At 45.8% G+C, this 18,424-nt stretch overlaps 1 protein-coding gene across 1 annotated transcript in view; it reads right to left on the bottom strand.

The window, feature by feature from the left end:
* Nucleotides 1-409: 409 nt before the first annotated feature.
* The window catches only part of LOC115018963 (alpha-1A adrenergic receptor-like), a 23,923-nt gene continuing 5,908 nt past the window's right edge, over nucleotides 410-18,424 (bottom strand). Inside the window, 5 exon segments of the mRNA XM_029448247.1 lie at nucleotides 410-1,272; nucleotides 1,274-1,452; nucleotides 1,884-2,005; nucleotides 10,809-11,181; nucleotides 11,553-11,804. Coding sequence (XP_029304107.1) covers nucleotides 1,158-1,272; nucleotides 1,274-1,452; nucleotides 1,884-2,005; nucleotides 10,809-11,181; nucleotides 11,553-11,804 — 1,041 coding nt within the window. The 3' untranslated portion in view covers nucleotides 410-1,157.

Raw genomic sequence — 18,424 nt, 5'->3', positions numbered from 1 at the left:
ACTGATGTGTAATGTGATGCTGGGCTCTATAAATACATCTGGTTCGATTTGATTTAGTTTTCTTTATGCTTTAATGCTTAAGAAACTTCTGAGCACTTCTCTGTAAAAACAATATTTTAAATTATCTGTAACTCCAGGACAGACTTTATAATGTATCACAGTAATATAAACTTTGTGCTTTCATGTTTTATTAAGAAAGTCTCGTACGGCGCACAGCGGAAGCCTTGTGATCAAAACAGAAAGCTGAAACGAGCTCGCGTCTGATCGGGACCAATGAGCGAGCAGCTGAGTTCTGATGTAACATGTGGACGATGAGAGGAATGAGCTGAAACTTCAGCAATAAGAGCACAGAGGAAACAGAAATGTTATATTTTATTCACTTCAAGTATCCTGAATGACATCACTTCAAACTTGTTTTATACACGCTGACATTTAGTGAATCCTTCTTGTCTGTCTCCAGATGTTCGGACGGAAGACCTTTTCCACCAATGTGTATATATATATATATATATGTATAAGTCTTCCTTATGAGATAACTGGCGGAAATGTGCTTCCAAATGTTTCAGATGAGATTCATCTCCAGGACAGAGGCAGGTCCAGGATGTGGTTAGCCTAGCTTAGCACAAAGACTGCAAACCTGACAATCCATCCTGCAGTCAGCTGGGTTCAGTCAACACAGAACAATAATAACAGTGTTCTAATGAAGCGCGCGCACACACACACACACACACACACGGCAGGAGTTATGTGAAGTATAATAAAACAACCAGCAGCTGTTCTCTAACATCCTCCAGATGCTGCTGTGATAACATCTGTATTGAAGTGAATGAGAACTTCTCTCTATAAACACAACATGTTCAGCTCTCAGCAGGTTCTCATGGGCTTCTTTGCGTGTCAGTCTGAGACAGGATCTTCAAAAATAAATATTCTGTCTTCTCGCCAAGAAGCAACTGCAGTTTGACGATTTTAAACCAAAATACAATTTTTATACGAAATTGTCAATAAATAAAAACAAAAGAAAGAATAATATTTTAGTTTTAGGATTCTCCACAGGTGAGGAGCTCCTCCTTGTTTCAGGCTGGACAGGTGCAGTCGTCACACCTGCGTCATCACAGAGCGTCTCGTGATGTCAGCAGCAGGGGGGGGGGGGGCAACAGTTAGCGTTTGTTTACCCGACCCTTCGTCCCCGGCCCTCGCAACGTCCCGGCATCCTCGGCGAGCGGGGACAACGGGCTCGGCCTCCCCCGTCCCGTTCGCCCAGGGAGAAGGTCGGGCGGGGGGGCCGAGTCGGGAGGCGACGCAGCGGAGGCTGGGGCTGACGGAGGAGAGCGTCTGCTGGCTGCCGCTCAGGAAGGACGAGGTGTTGGAGCCCCGCTGGCTGCGGTAGTTATAGTACGCCTTCCAGCCCTGATGCTTCCTCTTCCACCGGCAGCGAAGGATCCGGATAAACGCCTAAACACAAAAAACTAAACAGGATCAACATGGGACACACAGTCCTCCCGATCTTTGGATCACTCACCCTGGATGATGAAGCAGGGAGAGTGACAGCCCTAATGTGTTTCACATTCAAAGCTTCTATTGCTCTGAAAAACGATCCTTCAGCTCCGGAGTTACAAAAGCTCCAGTTTGTGAGAGCTCTTCACTATTTACAGACATAGTAGTAATGGTATTATTATTATTATTATTATTATTATTATTATTATTATTATTATTATTAGTATTAGTATGAGTAATATTATTACTAACATTAGTAATAACAGTATTATTAATATTAGAAGTATTAATATTAGTAGTAGCAGTATTATTATTATTATTATTATTATTATTATTATTAGTAGTAGTAGTAGTAGTAGTAGTAGTAGTAGTAGTAATAATAATATAACCTGTTTGAACTCTCGGCTGTAGCAGGGGTAGATGATGGGGTTCAAGCAGCTGTTGAAGTATCCCAACCAGAAAATAACTTTAAAGAAAGTTTCAGAAGGACGAAGACTGCTGTTGAAGGAGACTGAACACACACACACACACACACACACACACACACACACACACACACACACACACACACACACACACACACACACACACACACACACACGATAACATGAATATTTGATTTTTAATTTGAATGTAAAGCTGTTTAATGAAACCCAGATTAGCTGCAGGTCATGTTTCTCCACCAGGGGGCAGCATCTTCTTCTGTAGCTTTACCATGTGTTTACACGCAGAACTCTGGACTGTGATTGGCTGAATGGTGTTCAAATACCTAAACATGAAGAAGATAAAGCGACTTGTCGAGAGAGAATGAGACGAAGAAAGCAGAGGAGTATAGACAAGAGAGAGGAGAGAGAACGAGAGAAGAGAGGGAGATGAGAGAGAGAGACGAGAGATAGGGAAGATAGAGAGGAGAGAGGAAGAAGAGTAGAGATAGAGAGGAAGAGACAGAAATGAGCGAGAGAAGAGAGAGAGCTGATCTAAGCTCTAGATAGATCGTCGTTAATGGGTAGAAGATCTGAGGGAGAGAGGGCAGAGAGAGAGTGAATATGAGATAGGAAGATGTCGAGCTCTAGATAGAGAGGGGGAGTCTATAGATCTCTATTGTCTAGTTCGGATATAATAGCTCTGCTTCTCTTATCTATCTCTTCTCTCTTATATTCACTCTAATCATATCTGTATATCTCTCTTTGATCTACCCCTTCTCTGCTATCTCTAATCCTACTGGTATATCACTATCTTCTCTCGATCTCGTCTAGCCCTTATCTATATATCATCTCTCTCTCTCTCTATCTGTCTCTCCCATTTCTCTCTCTCTATGTCTACTCTCCCTTTCTCTATCGATCTGGATCTATTCTATCTCTCTGTCTCATTCTCTATTTCTTCTCTCTAGCTATCTCTCTATCTCTATATCTCTCTCGCAAATAGCACTTCTATTCTCTCTCCCTATATCTGTATCTTTATCTCTATCTATGTATGTCTATGTAGAATCCGCTCTATCCTCTATCTATGGAATAGATCTCTCATAGAGATAGACTCTCTAAGATCTCTAGAGATCTCTCAGATAGGATCGAATATATAGGATCTAAATCTATCTCTCGTCTCTCTCTCATATATCTCTATCTCACTATTCTCTCTCTCTATCTATCTCTCTATTGTCTCTCTCCTCTCTCTCTCTCTGTCTCTCTCTCCTCTCTCTCTCTCCTATCTTGTCTCTCTCTTTGTCTATATACTCTCTCTCTATCTTCTCTCCTCTCTCTCTCTCTCTCTCTCTCTCTCTTTGTATCTCTCCTCTCTCTCTCTCTTCTCTCTCCTCTCTCTCTCTCTTTGTCTCTCTCCTCTCTCTCACCTCTCCCTTCTCTCTCTGTCTCTCTCTCCTCTCTCTCCCCTCTCTCTGTCTCTCCCTTCTCTCTCTCTGTCTCTCTCTCTCTCTTCTCTCTCTCTGTCTCCTCTCTCTTCTCTCTCTCTGTCTCCTCTCCCTTCTCTCTCTCTCTGTCTCTCTTCTCTCTCTCTGTCTCCTCTCCCTTCTCTCTCTCTCTGTCTCTCTTCTCTCTCTCTGTCTCCTCTCCCTTCTCTCTCTCTCTCTCTCTCTCTCTCTCTCTCTCTCTCTCTCTCCCCTCTCCCTTCTCTGTCTCTCTCTCTGTCTGTCTCTCTCCTCTCTCTGTCTCTCTCTCTGTCTCTCTCTGTCTCTCTCCTCCTCTCTATCTGCTCTATCCCTCTCTTGTCTCTCTCTGTCTCTGTCTCTTCTCTCTCTCTCTCTTTTCTCTCTCTGTCTCCCTCCTCTCTCTCCTCTCTCTCTGTAACTCTCTCTCTCCTCTCTCTCTGTCTCTCTCTCCTCTCTCTGTCTCTCTCTCTCTCTCTCTCTTCTCTCGCTCTGTCTCTGTCTCCCTTCTCTCTCTCTGTCTCTCTCTCCTCTCCCTCCTCTCTCTCTCCTCCTCTCTCTCTGTAACTCTCTCTCTCCTCTCTCTCCTCCCCTCCCCTCTCTCTCCCCCCCCCTCTCCATCCCATAGGAGGTGACCTGTAGATGAGGCAGGTGATGTTCAGCATGTCGAGGGTTTTAGAGGATTCGGAGGATTTTGGAGGATCAGGTTTCCGCTGCTCTTCAGATAATACTAGGATTATTTCTCCCTGAGTATGGACTTGTAAGGCCATCCTGCGCTTCAGGCTGCGGTCTGTGCCTATATATGATGAACCTGACCTCGGGTCGGTCGAAACATGTGACACCTTCCCATGATGCTTCACTGCTGTCCTGTAAGACGGAAAAATGCCACGTTCTTGTCACTTTAATAAAACCAGAAGCACCAGATCTGCAGATTTCAGGCTGACTCAGCAAGACGAGTCCCTTTAAACTACATTATTTTAATAGCATGGGAGATGAATGTCCTGTTACTGAACTCTGCTCAGTCATTGTTTTAAATAAAAAAGTCTTGGACATTTTATTACCGAGCCAGTGACATTTATAGGGCGCTGCATGACGTATGCACACGGACTCAGTGAGGCTCAGAGAAGATGACTGAGACTGAAGGTCAACACTTTACTGCTTAAGTTAAGATATCTCAGTCACATTTATTTATGTGATGGCCTCGTGGTCTAGTGGTTCGGCTACCAAACACAGCACCAAAAGGTTGTGAGTGAGTTCACTGTCTGTCTCTGTGGTGAGTTCACTGTCTGTCTCTGTAGTTAGTTCACTGTCTGTCTCTGTGGTGAGTTCACTGTCTGTCTCTGTGGTGAGTTCACTGTCTGTCCCTGTAGTGAGTTCACTGTCTGTCTCTGTAGTTAGTTCACTGTCTGTCTCTGTAATGAGTTCACTGTCTGTCTCTGTAGTTAGTTCACTGTCTGTCTCTGTAGTTAGTTCACTGTCTGTCCCTGTAGTGAGTTCACTGTCTGTCTCTGTGGTGAGTTCACTGTCTGTCTCTGTGGTGAGTTCACTGTCTGTCCCTGTAGTGAGTTCACTGTCTGTCTCTGTAGTTAGTTCACTGTCTGTCTCTGTAGTGAGTTCACTGTCTGTCTCTGTAGTTAGTTCACTGTCTGTCTCTGTAGTTAGTTCACTGTCTGTCTCTGTAGTTAGTTCACTGTCTGTCTCTGTAGTGAGTTCACTGTCTCTGTAGTGAGTTCACTGTCTGTCTCTGTAGTTAGTTCACAGTCTGTCCCTGTAGTGAGTTCACTGTCTGTCTCTGTAGTTAGTTCACAGTCTGTCCCTGTAGTGAGTTCACTGTCTGTCTCTGTAGTTAGTTCACTGTCCCTGTAGTGAGTTCACTGTCTGTCTCTGTAGTTAGTTCACTGTCCCTGTAGTGAGTTCACTGTCTGTCTCTGTAGTGAGTTCACTGTCTGTCTCTGTAGTTAGTTCACTGTCTCTGTAGTGAGTTCACTGTCTGTCTCTGTGGTGAGTTCACTGTCTGTCTCTGTGGTGAGTTCACTGTCTGTCCCTGTAGTGAGTTCACTGTCTGTCTCTGTAGTTAGTTCACTGTCTGTCTCTGTAGTTAGTTCACTGTCTGTCTCTGTGGTGAGTTCACTGTCTGTCTCTGTAGTGAGTTCACTGTCTGTCCCTGTAGTCAGTTCACTGTCTGTCCCTGTAGTGAGTTCACTGTCTGTCCCTGTAGTCAGTTCACTGTCTGTCTCTGTAGTGAGTTCACTGTCTGTCTCTGTAGTTAGTTCACTGTCTGTCTCTGTAGTGAGTTCACTGTCTGTCCCTGTAGTCAGTTCACTGTCTGTCCCTGTAGTGAGTTCACCGTCTGTCTCTGTGGTGAGTTCACTGTCTGTCTCTGTAGTTAGTTCACTGTCTGTCTCTGTAGTTAGTTCACTGTCTGTCTCTGTAGTTAGTTCACTGTCTGTCTCTGTAGTTAGTTCACTGTCTGTCTCTGTAGTGAGTTCACTCTCTGTCTCTGTGGTGAGTTCACTGTCTGTCCCTGTAGTTAGTTCACTGTCTGTCTCTGTGGTGAGTTCACTGTCTGTCTCTGTAGTTAGTTCACTGTCTGTCCCTGTAGTGAGTTCACTCTCTGTGGTGAGTTCACTGTCTGTCTCTGTGGTGAGTTCACTGTCTGTCTCTGTAGTGAGTTCACTGTCTGTCTCTGTAGTGAGTTCACTGTCTGTCTCTGTAGTGAGTTCACTGTCTGTCTCTGTAGTGAGTTCACTGTCTGTCTCTGTGGTGAGTTCACTGTCTGTCCCTGTAGTGAGTTCACTGTCTGTCTCTGTGGTGAGTTCACTGTCTGTCCCTGTAGTTAGTTCACTGTCTGTCTCTGTGGTGAGTTCACTGTCTGTCCCTGTAGTGAGTTCACTGTCTGTCTCTGTAGTGAGTTCACTGTCTGTCCCTGTGGTGAGTTCACTGTCTGTCTCTGTAGTGAGTTCACTGTCTGTCTCTGTAGTGAGTTCACTGTCTGTCTCTGTAGTGAGTTCACTGTCTGTCTCTGTAGTGAGTTCACTGTCTGTCCCTGTGGTGAGTTCACTGTCTGTCTCTGTAGTGAGTTCACTGTCTGTCCCTGTGGTGAGTTCACTGTCTGTCCCTGTAGTTAGTTCACTGTCTGTCCCTGTAGTGAGTTCACTGTCTGTCTCTGTAGTGAGTTCACTGTCTGTCTCTGTAGTTAGTTCACTGTCTATCTCTGTAGTTAGTTCACTGTCTCTGTAGTTAGTTCACTGTCTCTGTAGTTAGTTCACTGTCTGTCTCTGTGGTGAGTTCACTGTCTGTCTCTGTGGTGAGTTCACTGTCTGTCTCTGTAGTTAGTTCACTGTCTCTGTAGTTAGTTCACTGTCTCTGTAGTTAGTTCACTGTCTGTCTCTGTAGTTAGTTCACTGTCTGTTCCTGTAGTGAGTTCACTGTCTGTCTCTGTAGTGATTTCACTGTCTGTCTCTGTAGTTAGTTCACTGCCTGTTCCTGTAGTGAGTTCACTGTCTGTTTCTGTAGTTAGTTCACTGTCTGTCTCTGTAGTGAGTTCACTGTCTGTCTCTGTAGTGAGTTCACTGTCTGTCTCTGTAGTGAGTTCACTGTCTGTCTCTGTAGTGATTTCACTGTCTGTCCCTGTAGTGATTTCACTGTCTGTCTCTGTAGTGAGTTCACTGTCTGTCTCTGTAGTTAGTTCACTGTCTGTCTCTGTAGTTAGTTCACTGTCTGTCCCTGTAGTTAGTTCACTGTCTGTCTCTGTAGTGAGTTCACTGTCTGTCTCTGTAGTTAGTTCACTGTCTGTCCCTGTAGTGATTTCACTGTCTGTCCCTGTGGTGATTTCACTGTCTGTCCCTGTAGTTAGTTCACTGTCTGTCTCTGTAGTGAGTTCACTGTCTGTCTCTGTAGTGAGTTCACTGTCTGTCCCTGTAGTGAGTTCACTGTCTGTCTCTGTAGTTAGTTCACTGTCTGTCTCTGTGGTGAGTTCACTGTCTGTCTCTGTAGTGAGTTCACTGTCTGTCCCTGTAGTGAGTTCACTGTCTGTCTCTGTAGTTAGTTCACTGTCTGTCTCTGTAGTGAGTTCACTGTCTTTCCCTGTAGTGAGTTCACTGTCTGTCTCTGTAGTTAGTTCACTGTCTGTCTCTGTGGTGAGTTCACTGTCTGTCTCTGTAGTTAGTTCACTGTCTGTCCCTGTAGTGAGTTCACTGTCTGTCTCTGTAGTGAGTTCACTGTCTGTCCCTGTAGTGAGTTCACTGTCTGTCTCTGTAGTTAGTTCACTGTCTGTCTCTGTGGTGAGTTCACTGTCTGTCTCTGTAGTGAGTTCACTGTCTGTCTCTGTGGTGAGTTCACTGTCTGTCCCTGTAGTTAGTTCACTGTCTGTCCCTGTAGTGAGTTCGCTGTCTGTCCCTGTAGTGAGTTCACTGTCTGTCTCTGTAGTTAGTTCACTGTCTGTCCCTGTAGTGAGTTCACTGTCTGTCCCTGTAGTGAGTTCACTGTCTGTCTCTGTAGTGAGTTCACTGTCTGTCTCTGTAGTTAGTTCACTGTCTGTCTCTGTGGTGAGTTCACTGTCTGTCTCTGTAGTGAGTTCACTGTCTGTCCCTGTAGTTAGTTCACTGTCTGTCCCTGTAGTGAGTTCACTGTCTGTCTCTGTGGTGAGTTCACTGTCTGTCCCTGTAGTTAGTTCACTGTCTGTCTCTGTGGTGAGTTCACTGTCTGTCCCTGTAGTTAGTTCACTGTCTGTCCCTGTAGTGAGTTCGCTGTCTGTCCCTGTAGTGAGTTCACTGTCTGTCCCTGTAGTGAGTTCACTGTCTGTCCCTGTAGTGAGTTCACTGTCTGTCCCTGTAGTGAGTTCACTGTCTGTCTCTGTAGTTAGTTCACTGTCTGTCCCTGTAGTGAGTTCGCTGTCTGTCCCTGTAGTGAGTTCACTGTCTGTCTCTGTAGTTAGTTCACTGTCTGTCTCTGTAGTGAGTTCACTGTCTGTCTCTGTAGTTAGTTCACTGTCTGTCTCTGTAGTTAGTTCACTGTCTGTCTCTGCAGTTAGTTCACTGTCTGTCTCTGTAGTTAGTTCACTGTCTGTCCCTGTAGTTAGTTCACTGTCTGTCCCTGTAGTGAGTTCACTGTCTGTCTATGTGGTGAGTTCACTGTCTGTCTCTGTAGTGAGTTCACTGTCTGTCCCTGTAGTTAGTTCACTGTCTGTCCCTGTAGTGAGTTCACTGTCTGTCTCTGTGGTGAGTTCACTGTCTGTCCCTGTAGTTAGTTCACTGTCTGTCTCTGTGGTGAGTTCACTGTCTGTCCCTGTAGTTAGTTCACTGTCTGTCCCTGTAGTGAGTTCGCTGTCTGTCCCTGTAGTGAGTTCACTGTCTGTCCCTGTAGTGAGTTCACTGTCTGTCTCTGTAGTTAGTTCACTGTCTGTCCCTGTAGTGAGTTCGCTGTCTGTCCCTGTAGTGAGTTCACTGTCTGTCTCTGTAGTTAGTTCACTGTCTGTCTCTGTAGTGAGTTCACTGTCTGTCTCTGTAGTTAGTTCACTGTCTGTCTCTGTAGTTAGTTCACTGTCTGTCTCTGCAGTTAGTTCACTGTCTGTCTCTGTAGTTAGTTCACTGTCTGTCCCTGTAGTTAGTTCACTGTCTGTCCCTGTAGTGAGTTCGCTGTCTGTCTCTGTAGTGAGTTCACTGAGTCTGGATAAGCGTCTGCTAAATGACTTGTGATGTAAAAAAAGATATCTACCAGCTGAAACACAGAAAATTAAATCATGTTGGACTTCGATCATAAAGGTTAGTATGGATCTGAACAAAGACAGGGGTCCGAAGTCCACAGAGAGACACAAACTGTATTAAAGAGAGACTTCTGGTTTAATCCCTGAAGGACACACAGTTAGTGAGAAAGTGAGAGAGAACGTATCTGGAACCGGACTTTGTTCATGTTTAAATAAAGCTTTGTACTAAATTATTGTTTCACTAATATTCACGTTTTCAACAGTTACATTACGGTGCGTTCAGGCACTACTATGTAAAAAATAGTACTGGTTGAAGGTAAATTATAACGTTATCATGATGTGTTCAATGTAATCTTGTAAAATGTGGTTTCTGTTTTTTATTAGATGAATTCTGAGCTGCTGAACTTCCTGACAGAAGCTCTGAGCAGATTATTAAACATCTTTAAACTTCTAACCCAAAATTTATCTAAATAAAAAACTTACTAACCACTATAGATGACAATGCGAAGCAAAACATTAAATAAAAAACTTACCTGTATGTTCTATTTCTCCACGAACAATAAACAGAAATGCTGTTTATGACCCGTAATACGTTCATAATATCGTCATATTCCGAGTGTTAGTGGAGCATTGGTGTGTTTCTGGTACATCTTGTGTTGAAAGGAATATGTACGAACTGGACTGATCCGCTCTCAGCTGTGAGACTTTCACTTCCTGCTCAGCTTTGCTGCTGACTGGATACTGACGTGAGACATGAGGCCAAATATTTAAAATATGAAACTAAAACAATGTTTGTGAAGCTTTCTCACCATCAGTCACACTTTAAACAGCGTCCAGTTCCTGCTGCGAGCTTTGGTACCGTTCGACAAAACTTTCTTTGATACTCGAAATATAAACATAAACTTTCTTATTTAACATATTAAATGTTGTCTAAATGCTACTGCCAAAGAATGATGATTTAAATCAGTAAATATGTGATTAAAGAAAGTTAAAATTTTATATTAAGTGAAGTTAGCTGATTAAAGTGACGACTTTAAATAAAAATAATCCATCAATAGGTTACTGCATTATTTACTAGATTGTTTTTACTAACTTTGCAAATATACATATATACATTAATTCATAATTCATCTAATGTCTATTTTATATTGCTGTGAAAACATTTGATTTATTCAAGTTTCTCACAATAAACTACATTTTACAAGATTACATTTGAACACATCATGATGACGTTATAATTTACCTTCGACCAGTACTAAGTTTTACTGAATAGAGCCTAAACGCACCTTAATGTAATTCAATGGAACGTGTCCCTGGCCGCTAACAGCTAACTGCTAACTGCTAACTGCTAATGCTAACTGCCAGCGTTTCTTTTCCATTTTCTGTGTTTTTCTGCTGTTTCTCGCTTATTTTCAATTATTAAAGTGCAACATCAATACTTTATATGTACAATCATTTGAATTCCACTATATTCAGTTTTTTTTACTATTTACTTATTTATTCTATCTTTGCTTTCTTTCCTTCCTCTTGCTGTTGCTCTGTAACGCTGCACTATTAAAGGATTATCTTGTGTTCAACTGATAGAGAGTGACTGTGATTTGACTCAGCAACAAAGATGGAGACGTGTTTGAGTTTTTCTGCCTTAATTGAGACAAATGCCCTGAAATGCCACATTGTGCAGCCCGAGTCTTAAACACGAAGCAAAGGTTAGTGTTGATTAGGTGAGCGTACCGATGGGCAGAGCCAGGAAGAAGGGCAGCCAGCAGAGGATGAACATGCCCACCACCACGCCCAGCGTCTTGGCGGCCTTCTTCTCTCGGGAGAACTTGAGCAGTTTGACGGTGAGCGCGCTGCGTCCGGCCGGCGGCGCGGGGCCCAGATCGTGGTTCTGCTGGTTCCTGCAGTGGATCCTCAGCGTGAGCTCCTTGGAGTCCTCCTGACGCTCCTTCATCACACCGGCCTCCAGGTTCTTGGTGGTGCGTTTGGCTACGACGTAGACGCGGAAGTACATGAGGAGGATGACAGCCAGAGGGATGTAGAAGGAACCGAGCGACGAGAAGAGAGCGTAGAACGGCTCCTCGGTGATGAGGCACACTGTGTCGTCCTGCAGGAGCACAGCTTCATATATAATACATACTAACATATTCCTCCAAATAACTTCACATTTACAGGAATTCACCCTGTAATTAGTTAAGGGACTTCACAGGTATTTAGAAAACTCCTGAACAATTCATGACATTTAAGACAGAAGAATGAATCTGAAAAGCTTTCTGATGTTCAGGGTTTAATAAGAAGCTTGAGGTCTTTATAAAACAACTAATTGAATTTACTTCAACAGAAGTTCATGTGATGCTGCTTCATTTCAAAGGTATATCACAGTCATAACTCAATAAATCCTGCACAGACTCTCTGTCTGAAGACGTTTCAGGGATCAACTGACATGTTTCTGTGGTGCATGATGGGTCATTTTCGTACCTGTGATGGCAGCTGCTTCCAGCCAAACAGCGGGCCGATGGAGATGATAATGGAGAGGATCCAGATGCCCAGCATGGCGAAAAGCGCCCGCTTCTCGGTGACGATTGTCGGGTACTGCAGCGGGTAGCGGACGCCAATGTATCGGTCGATGGAGATGACGCACAGAGACATGATGGACGCCGTGCAGCACAGGACGTCCACCGCTGCCCAGATGTCACAGAAGATCCGACCAAACACCCAGTAATCCAGAACCTGCAGGGACAGGAAGCACCTGAAAACACCTAGTAATCCAGAACATGCAGGGACAGGAAGCACCTGAAAACACCCAGTAATCCAGAACATGCAGGGACAGGAAGTACCTGAAAAACGATAATGTTTTCTTTTTTAATCTTATTTTTTTATGTTAAAAAGATGATTTTAGCCATTTTAACTAAATGTTTATTGTTTTTGTCGGTCGCCATCATGCAGACGAGTCAGATCTCAGTTTCCTTCCTGCTGATGCCTCGTATCCACTTCTGTCTTCTTAAAGACTCAGTTTTGTGTTTCGGCAGTTTGTAATAAGACTGTAAATAAAAATAGGACGTAATAATAATAATAATAATAATAATAATAATAATAATAATAATAAATTGAATTAATATTGCACTTTTCGAGACCTCAAAGCCGCTTTACAATAGTAGGGGAAGTGGGGGGAGGGGTTAGGACAAGGGAAGAAAGGGAAAGAGAAAACAAAAATAATAATAATAATAATAATAATAATAATAATAATAATAATAATAATACGGTTCACAGGGGGCAAATGATACTTGAGAAGAGGTGCGTCTTGAGGCGGGACTGAAATATGTAGAGGGACTGAGAGTCACGGATGTCTTGGGGGAGGGGGTTCCAGAGCCTGGGTGCTGTCCTGGAGAAGGCTCTGTCTCCAAAGCTGCGCAGCTTGGATTTGGGGGTGGAAAGGAGACCAGCTGAGGTGGATCTGAGGGACCGTGGGGATTGGTAGGGGGAGATGAGGTCAGTGAGATAGCAGGGGGCTAGGTGGTGGAGGGCTTTGTAAGTGAGGACCAGGAGTTTGTAGCTGATTTGGAGGGAGACAGGTAGCCAGTGGAGTTCTTTGAGGACTGGGTGATGTGGTGCCAAGATTTGGTGTGTGTGAGAGTCGGGCGGCGGAGTTCTGGACCAGTTGGAGTCTGTTGATGGAGCTTGCAGTGATGCCATATAGAAGAGTTACAGTAGTCAAGGCGGGAGGAAATTAAGGCGTGAATCAGTCTTTCAGCTGCTGGGTGGGTGAGAGATGGTCTGATTTTTGCAATATTGCAGAGGTGGAAAAAGGAAATTTTGACAATATGGCGGATATGGGACTCAAGGGAGAGGGTGGGGTCGAAAATCACGCCAAGGTTGCGTGCCTGAGGGGAGGGGAAACAGTGGTGCCGTCAATAATGAGTGTCAGGTTAGAGGTTTTGCTGAGTGTGGATTTGGAGCCGATGAGGAGGAGTTCAGTTTTGTTGCTGTTAAGTTTGAGGAAGTTGTGTTGCATCCAGTTTTTTATTTCTGTGAGACATGATTCGATGTGGAGAGGGGGGGGGGGGTTATGGTTATCAATACCAGGACTCAATATCAATATAATGGAGGACTCCAATGCTAACTTTAGTCCCTCCCAAATGAATCATCTTGTTGATAGCGCTGCAGCCTCACTGCGAATAACACTCGACTCTGTCGCTCCTCTAAAGAAGAAGATCATCAAACAGAAAAAGAAAGCTCCATGGCTTAATTTACAAATCCACAAACTAAAACAAAAGTCGAGAAATCTTGAAAGTAAATGGCGTTCCACTAAATTGGAAGAATCTCGTTTAGTCTGGTTAGATCATCTTAAAACGTATAAGAAGGCTCTCCGTAATGCCATCCATCTATCGTCTACAGCTTATCCGGGATCGGGTCGCGGGGGCAGCAGCTCCAGTACGGAACCCCAATCTTCCCTTCTCCGGGCCACATCCTCCAGCTCCGACTGGGGGATCCTGAGGCATTCCCAGGCCAGTGAGGAGATATAATCTCTCCACCGAGTCCTGGGTCTTCCCCGGGGTCTCCTCCCAGCTGGACGTGCCTGGAACACCTCCTTAGGGAGGCGCCCAGGTGGCTCCTTACTAGATGCCCGAACCACCTCAACTGGCTCCTTTCAACGTAAAGGAGCAGCGGCTCTACTCCGAGTCTCTCATGGATGGCTGAGCTTCTCACCCTATCTCTAAGGGAGACGCCACCCGTCTGAGAAAACCCATTTCGGCCGCTTGTACCCGTGATCTCGTTCTTTCGGTCATGACCCAGCCTTCATGACCATAGGTGAGGGTAGGAACGAAGATCGACCGGTATATTGAGAGCTTCGCCTTCTGGCTCAGCTCTCCTTTCGTCACAACGGTGTGGTAAAGTGACTGTAATACCGCCCCCGCTGCTCCGATTCTCCGGCCAATCTCTCGCTCCATCGTCCCCTCACTCGCGAACAAGACCCCGAGATACTTGAACTCCTTCACTTGGGGTAATGGCTCATTCCCTACCCGGAGTAGGCAATCCACCGGTTTCCTGCTGAGAGCCATGGCCTCAGATTTTGAGGTGCTGATCCTCATCCCAACCGCTGCACACTCGGCTGCGAACCGATCCAGTGACTGTTGAAGGTCACAGACCGATGATGCCATAAGGACCACATCATCTGCAAAGAGCAGCGATGAGATCCTCAGGTCACCGAACTGCAACCCCTCTCCTCCACGACTACGCCTCGATATCCTATCCATGAAAATCACGAACAGGATTGGTGATAAAGCGCAGCCCTGGTGGAGGCCAACATTCACTGGAAACGAGTCCGACTTACTGCCGAGTATCCGGGCACAACTCTCGCTTTGGTCGTACAGGGATTGGATGGCCCTCAAAAGTGACCCCCTCACCCCATACTCCCGCAGCACCTCCCACAGTATCACCCGGGGGACCCGGTCATACGCCTTCTCCAGATCCACAAAACACATGTAGACCGGATGGGCATACTCCCAGGCCCCCTCCAGGATCCTTGCAAGAGTAAAGAGTTGGTCTGTTGTTCCACGACCAGGACGGAATCCGCATTGTTCCTCTTCAATCAGAGGTTCGACTACCGGCCGAACCCTCCTTTCCAGTACCTTGGAGTAGACTTTACCAGGGAGGCTGAGAAGTGTGATACCCCTGTAGTTGGCACACACTCTCTGGTTCCCTTTTTTAAATAGGGGAACCACCACCCCGGTCTGCCAACCCCTAGGCACTGTCCCAGACTTCCACGCAATGTTGACGAGGCGTGTCAACGAAGACAACCCCTCAAAACCCAAAGCCTTCAGCATTTCTGGACGGATCTCATCAACCCCTGCGGCTTTGGCACTGTGGAGTTGTTTGACTACCTCAGTGACTTCCATCAGGGAAATTGACGATGATCCCCCATCAGCTTCCAGCTCTGCCTCTACCATAGAGAGCGTGTTAGTCGGATTCAGGAGTTCCTCAAAGTGCTCCTTCCACCGGCCGATAACCTTCTCAGTTGAAGTCAGCAGGGTCCCACCCTTGCTGTACACAGCTTGGATGGTTCCTCGCTTCCCCCTTCCTAGGTGCCGGATGGTTTTCCAGAAGCACCTTGGTGCCGACCGAAAGTCCTTCTCCATAGCTTCTCCGAACTTCTCCCACACCCGCTGCTTTGCTTCTGACACGGCAGAAGCTGCCGCCCTTCTAGTCCTTCGATACCCTGCAACTGTTTCCGGAGTCCTCCCGGATAACATAACCCGGAAGGACTCCTTCTTCAGTCGGACGGCTTCCCTGACCACCGGGGTCCACCACGGTGTTCAAGGGTTACCGCCCCTTGAGGCACCTAAGACCTTGAGACCACAGCTCATCACCGCAGCTTCAGCAATAGAGGTTTTGAACATCGCCCACTCAGGTTCAATGCCCCCAACCTCCACAGGGAAGGCTGAAAAGCTCCGCCGGAGGTGTGAGTTAAAGATCCCCAGGACAGGGGCTTCCTCCAGACCTTCCCAGTTCGCCCGCACTACCCGTTTGGGTTTACCAGGTCTGTCCAGAGTCTTCCCCCACCCCTTGATCCAACTCACCACCAGATGGTGATCAGTCGACAGCTCCGCCCCTCTCTTCACCCGAGTGTCCAAAACATGCGGCCTCAGATCAGATGATACGATTACAAAATCGATCATTGACCTTTGGCCTAGGGTTCTCTGGTACCACGTGCACTTATGAGCATCCTTATGTTCGAACATGGTGTTTGTTATGGCCATTCCATGACTAGCACAGAAGTCCAACGACAAACGACCGTTCGTGTTTAGATCAGGGAGGCCCTTCCTCCCAATCATGCCTCTCCAGGTGTCTCCATCGTTTCCCACGTGTGCGTTGAAGTCTCCCAGCAAGACTACGGGGTCCCCTACTGGAGCCCCCTGCAGGGCTCCATTCAGGGTCTCCAAGAAGGCCGAATACTCCGAACTGCGGTTTGGGGCATAGGCACAAACAACAGTCAGAGTTTTCCCCCCCATAACCCGAAGGCGTAGGGAGGCGACCCTCTCGTCCACCGGGGTAAACTCCAACGTAGCGGCGCTCAGCCGGGGGCTAGTGAGTATCCCCACCCCGGCCCGACGCCTCACACCTTGGGCAACTCCGGAGAAGAATAGAGTCCAACCCCTATCCAGGAGTACGGTTCCAGAGCCAAGACTGTGCGTGGAGGTAAGCCCCACCAGATCCAACTGGTAGCGATCCACCTCCCGCACTCCGGCTCCTTCCCCCACAGAGAGGTGACGTTCCACGTCCCCAGAGCCAGCCTCTGCTGCCCGGGTCTGGTCCGTCGAGGTCCCTGACCATCACTGCCACTCGTGTGACAGCGCACCCGAACCCAGCGGTTTTTCCCATGAGTGGTGGGCCAACAGGATGGATGGATGGGAGGCACCACGTAGCTTTTTCGGGCTGTGCCCGACCGGGCTCCGTGGCAAACCTGGCCACCAGACGCTCACTGTCGGGCCCTCCCTCTGGGCCTGGCTCCAGACGGGGGCCCCGGGCTTCCTCTGGGCAGGGTCTCTCCTTTCCTTTCCCTTTCTTTCATGAAGTCGTTTTTGAACCATTCTTAGTCTGGCCCCTCGCCTGAGACCAATTTGCCTTGGGAGACCCTACCAGGAGCACTAGGCTCCAGACAACACATCTCTCAGGTTCATAGGGACACACAAACCTCTCCACCACGATAAGGTGATGGTTCCCAGAGAGGTAATCCGTAATGCCAGAGCAGTTTATTACTCTTCCTTAATAGAAGAAAATAAGAACAACCCAGGTTTCTGTTCAGCACTGAGGCTGACAGAGAGTCACAGCTCTACAGAGCCTTCTGTTCCTATATCTCTCAGTAGTGACGACTTCATGAGCTTCTTTAACCATAAAATTATAATTATTAGAGACAAAATTAATCTCCTCCTGACCTCAATCAGTAACGACTTAACTTCAACCTCCGGAACCTTAAAAACATCTGTAACTCCTGAAATATATCTAGACTGTTTTACTCCAATCAACCTTAACCAACTAACTTCAACAATCTCATCGTCTAAGCATCAACCTGTCTTTTAGACCCGATTCAACTAAACTGTTTAAAGAAGTTTTACCCTTAATTAACACCTCGTTATTAAATATGATCAACCTGTCTCTATTATCTGGCTACGTACCAAAATCCTTTAAAGTAGCTGTAATGAAACCACTTCTTAAAAAGCCTAGTCTTGATCCAGAGGTTTTAGCCAACTATAGGCCGATATCTAACCTTCCCTTTCTCGCTAAAATCCTTGAGAAAGCAGTCGCAAAACAGTTGTGTGACTTTTTACATAATAATAGTTTATTTGAGGTTTTTCAATCTGGATTTAGAGTTCATCATAGCACAGAGACGGCACTGGTGAAAGTTACCAATGACCTTCTAATGGCATCAGACAAAGGACTTGTCTCTGTTCTTGTCTTGTTAGACCTCAGTGCTGCTTTCCACACTGTTGATCAGGACATTCTACTACAGAGACTGGAACATTGTGTTGGCATAAAAGGAACCGCACTAAGCTGGTTCAAGTCCTATTTATCTGAGCGATCTCAATTTGTACGTGTTAACGATAAATCCTCCATGACAGCCAAAGTCAGTCTTGGAGTTCTGCCAGGGTTCTGTACTTGGACCGATTCTATTCACCTTATATATGCTTCCTTTGGGCAATATTATAAGGAACCACTCTATAAACTTTCATTGTTATGCGGATGATACCCAATTCTATCTATCAATTAAACCAGATGAAACCAATCAATTGGCTAAACTTCAAGCCTTAAGGACATAAAAACTTGGATGTCTCGCAACTTTTTGATGTTAAACACAGACAAAACTGAAGTTATTATACTTGGCCCTAAACGCCTCCGAAACGCATTTTCTAATGACATAGAGGCTCTGGATGGCATTAACTTGGCCTCCAGCACCACTGTAAGGAATCTTGGCGTCATCTTTGATCAAGATCTGTCTTTTAACTCCCACATAAAACAAATCTCAAGGACTGCCTTCTTTCATCTACGTAACATTGCAAACATAACATCCTGTCTCAAAATGATGCAGAAAAACTAGTCCATGCATTTGTTACTTCAAGGCTGGATTACTGCAACTCATTGTTATTAGGTTGTCCCAAAAAGTCGCTTAAGACTCCTCAGTTGATCCAAAATGCAGTGGCACGTGTATTGACAAGAACAAGGAAACGGGATCATATTACTCCTGTATTAGCTGCTCTGCACTGGCTCCCGGTAAAATACAGAATAGAATTCAAAATCCTTCTCCTGACTTACAAATCAATTAATGGTCAGGCTCCAGCATATCTTAAAGATCT

Source organism: Cottoperca gobio, chromosome 14 (assembly GCF_900634415.1).
Source record: "Cottoperca gobio chromosome 14, fCotGob3.1, whole genome shotgun sequence".
In the NCBI taxonomy this organism is placed as follows: domain Eukaryota; kingdom Metazoa; phylum Chordata; class Actinopteri; order Perciformes; family Bovichtidae; genus Cottoperca; species Cottoperca gobio.
Note: the sequence above shows the minus strand (reverse complement) of the source record. Positions and strands in the feature narration are given on the sequence as shown.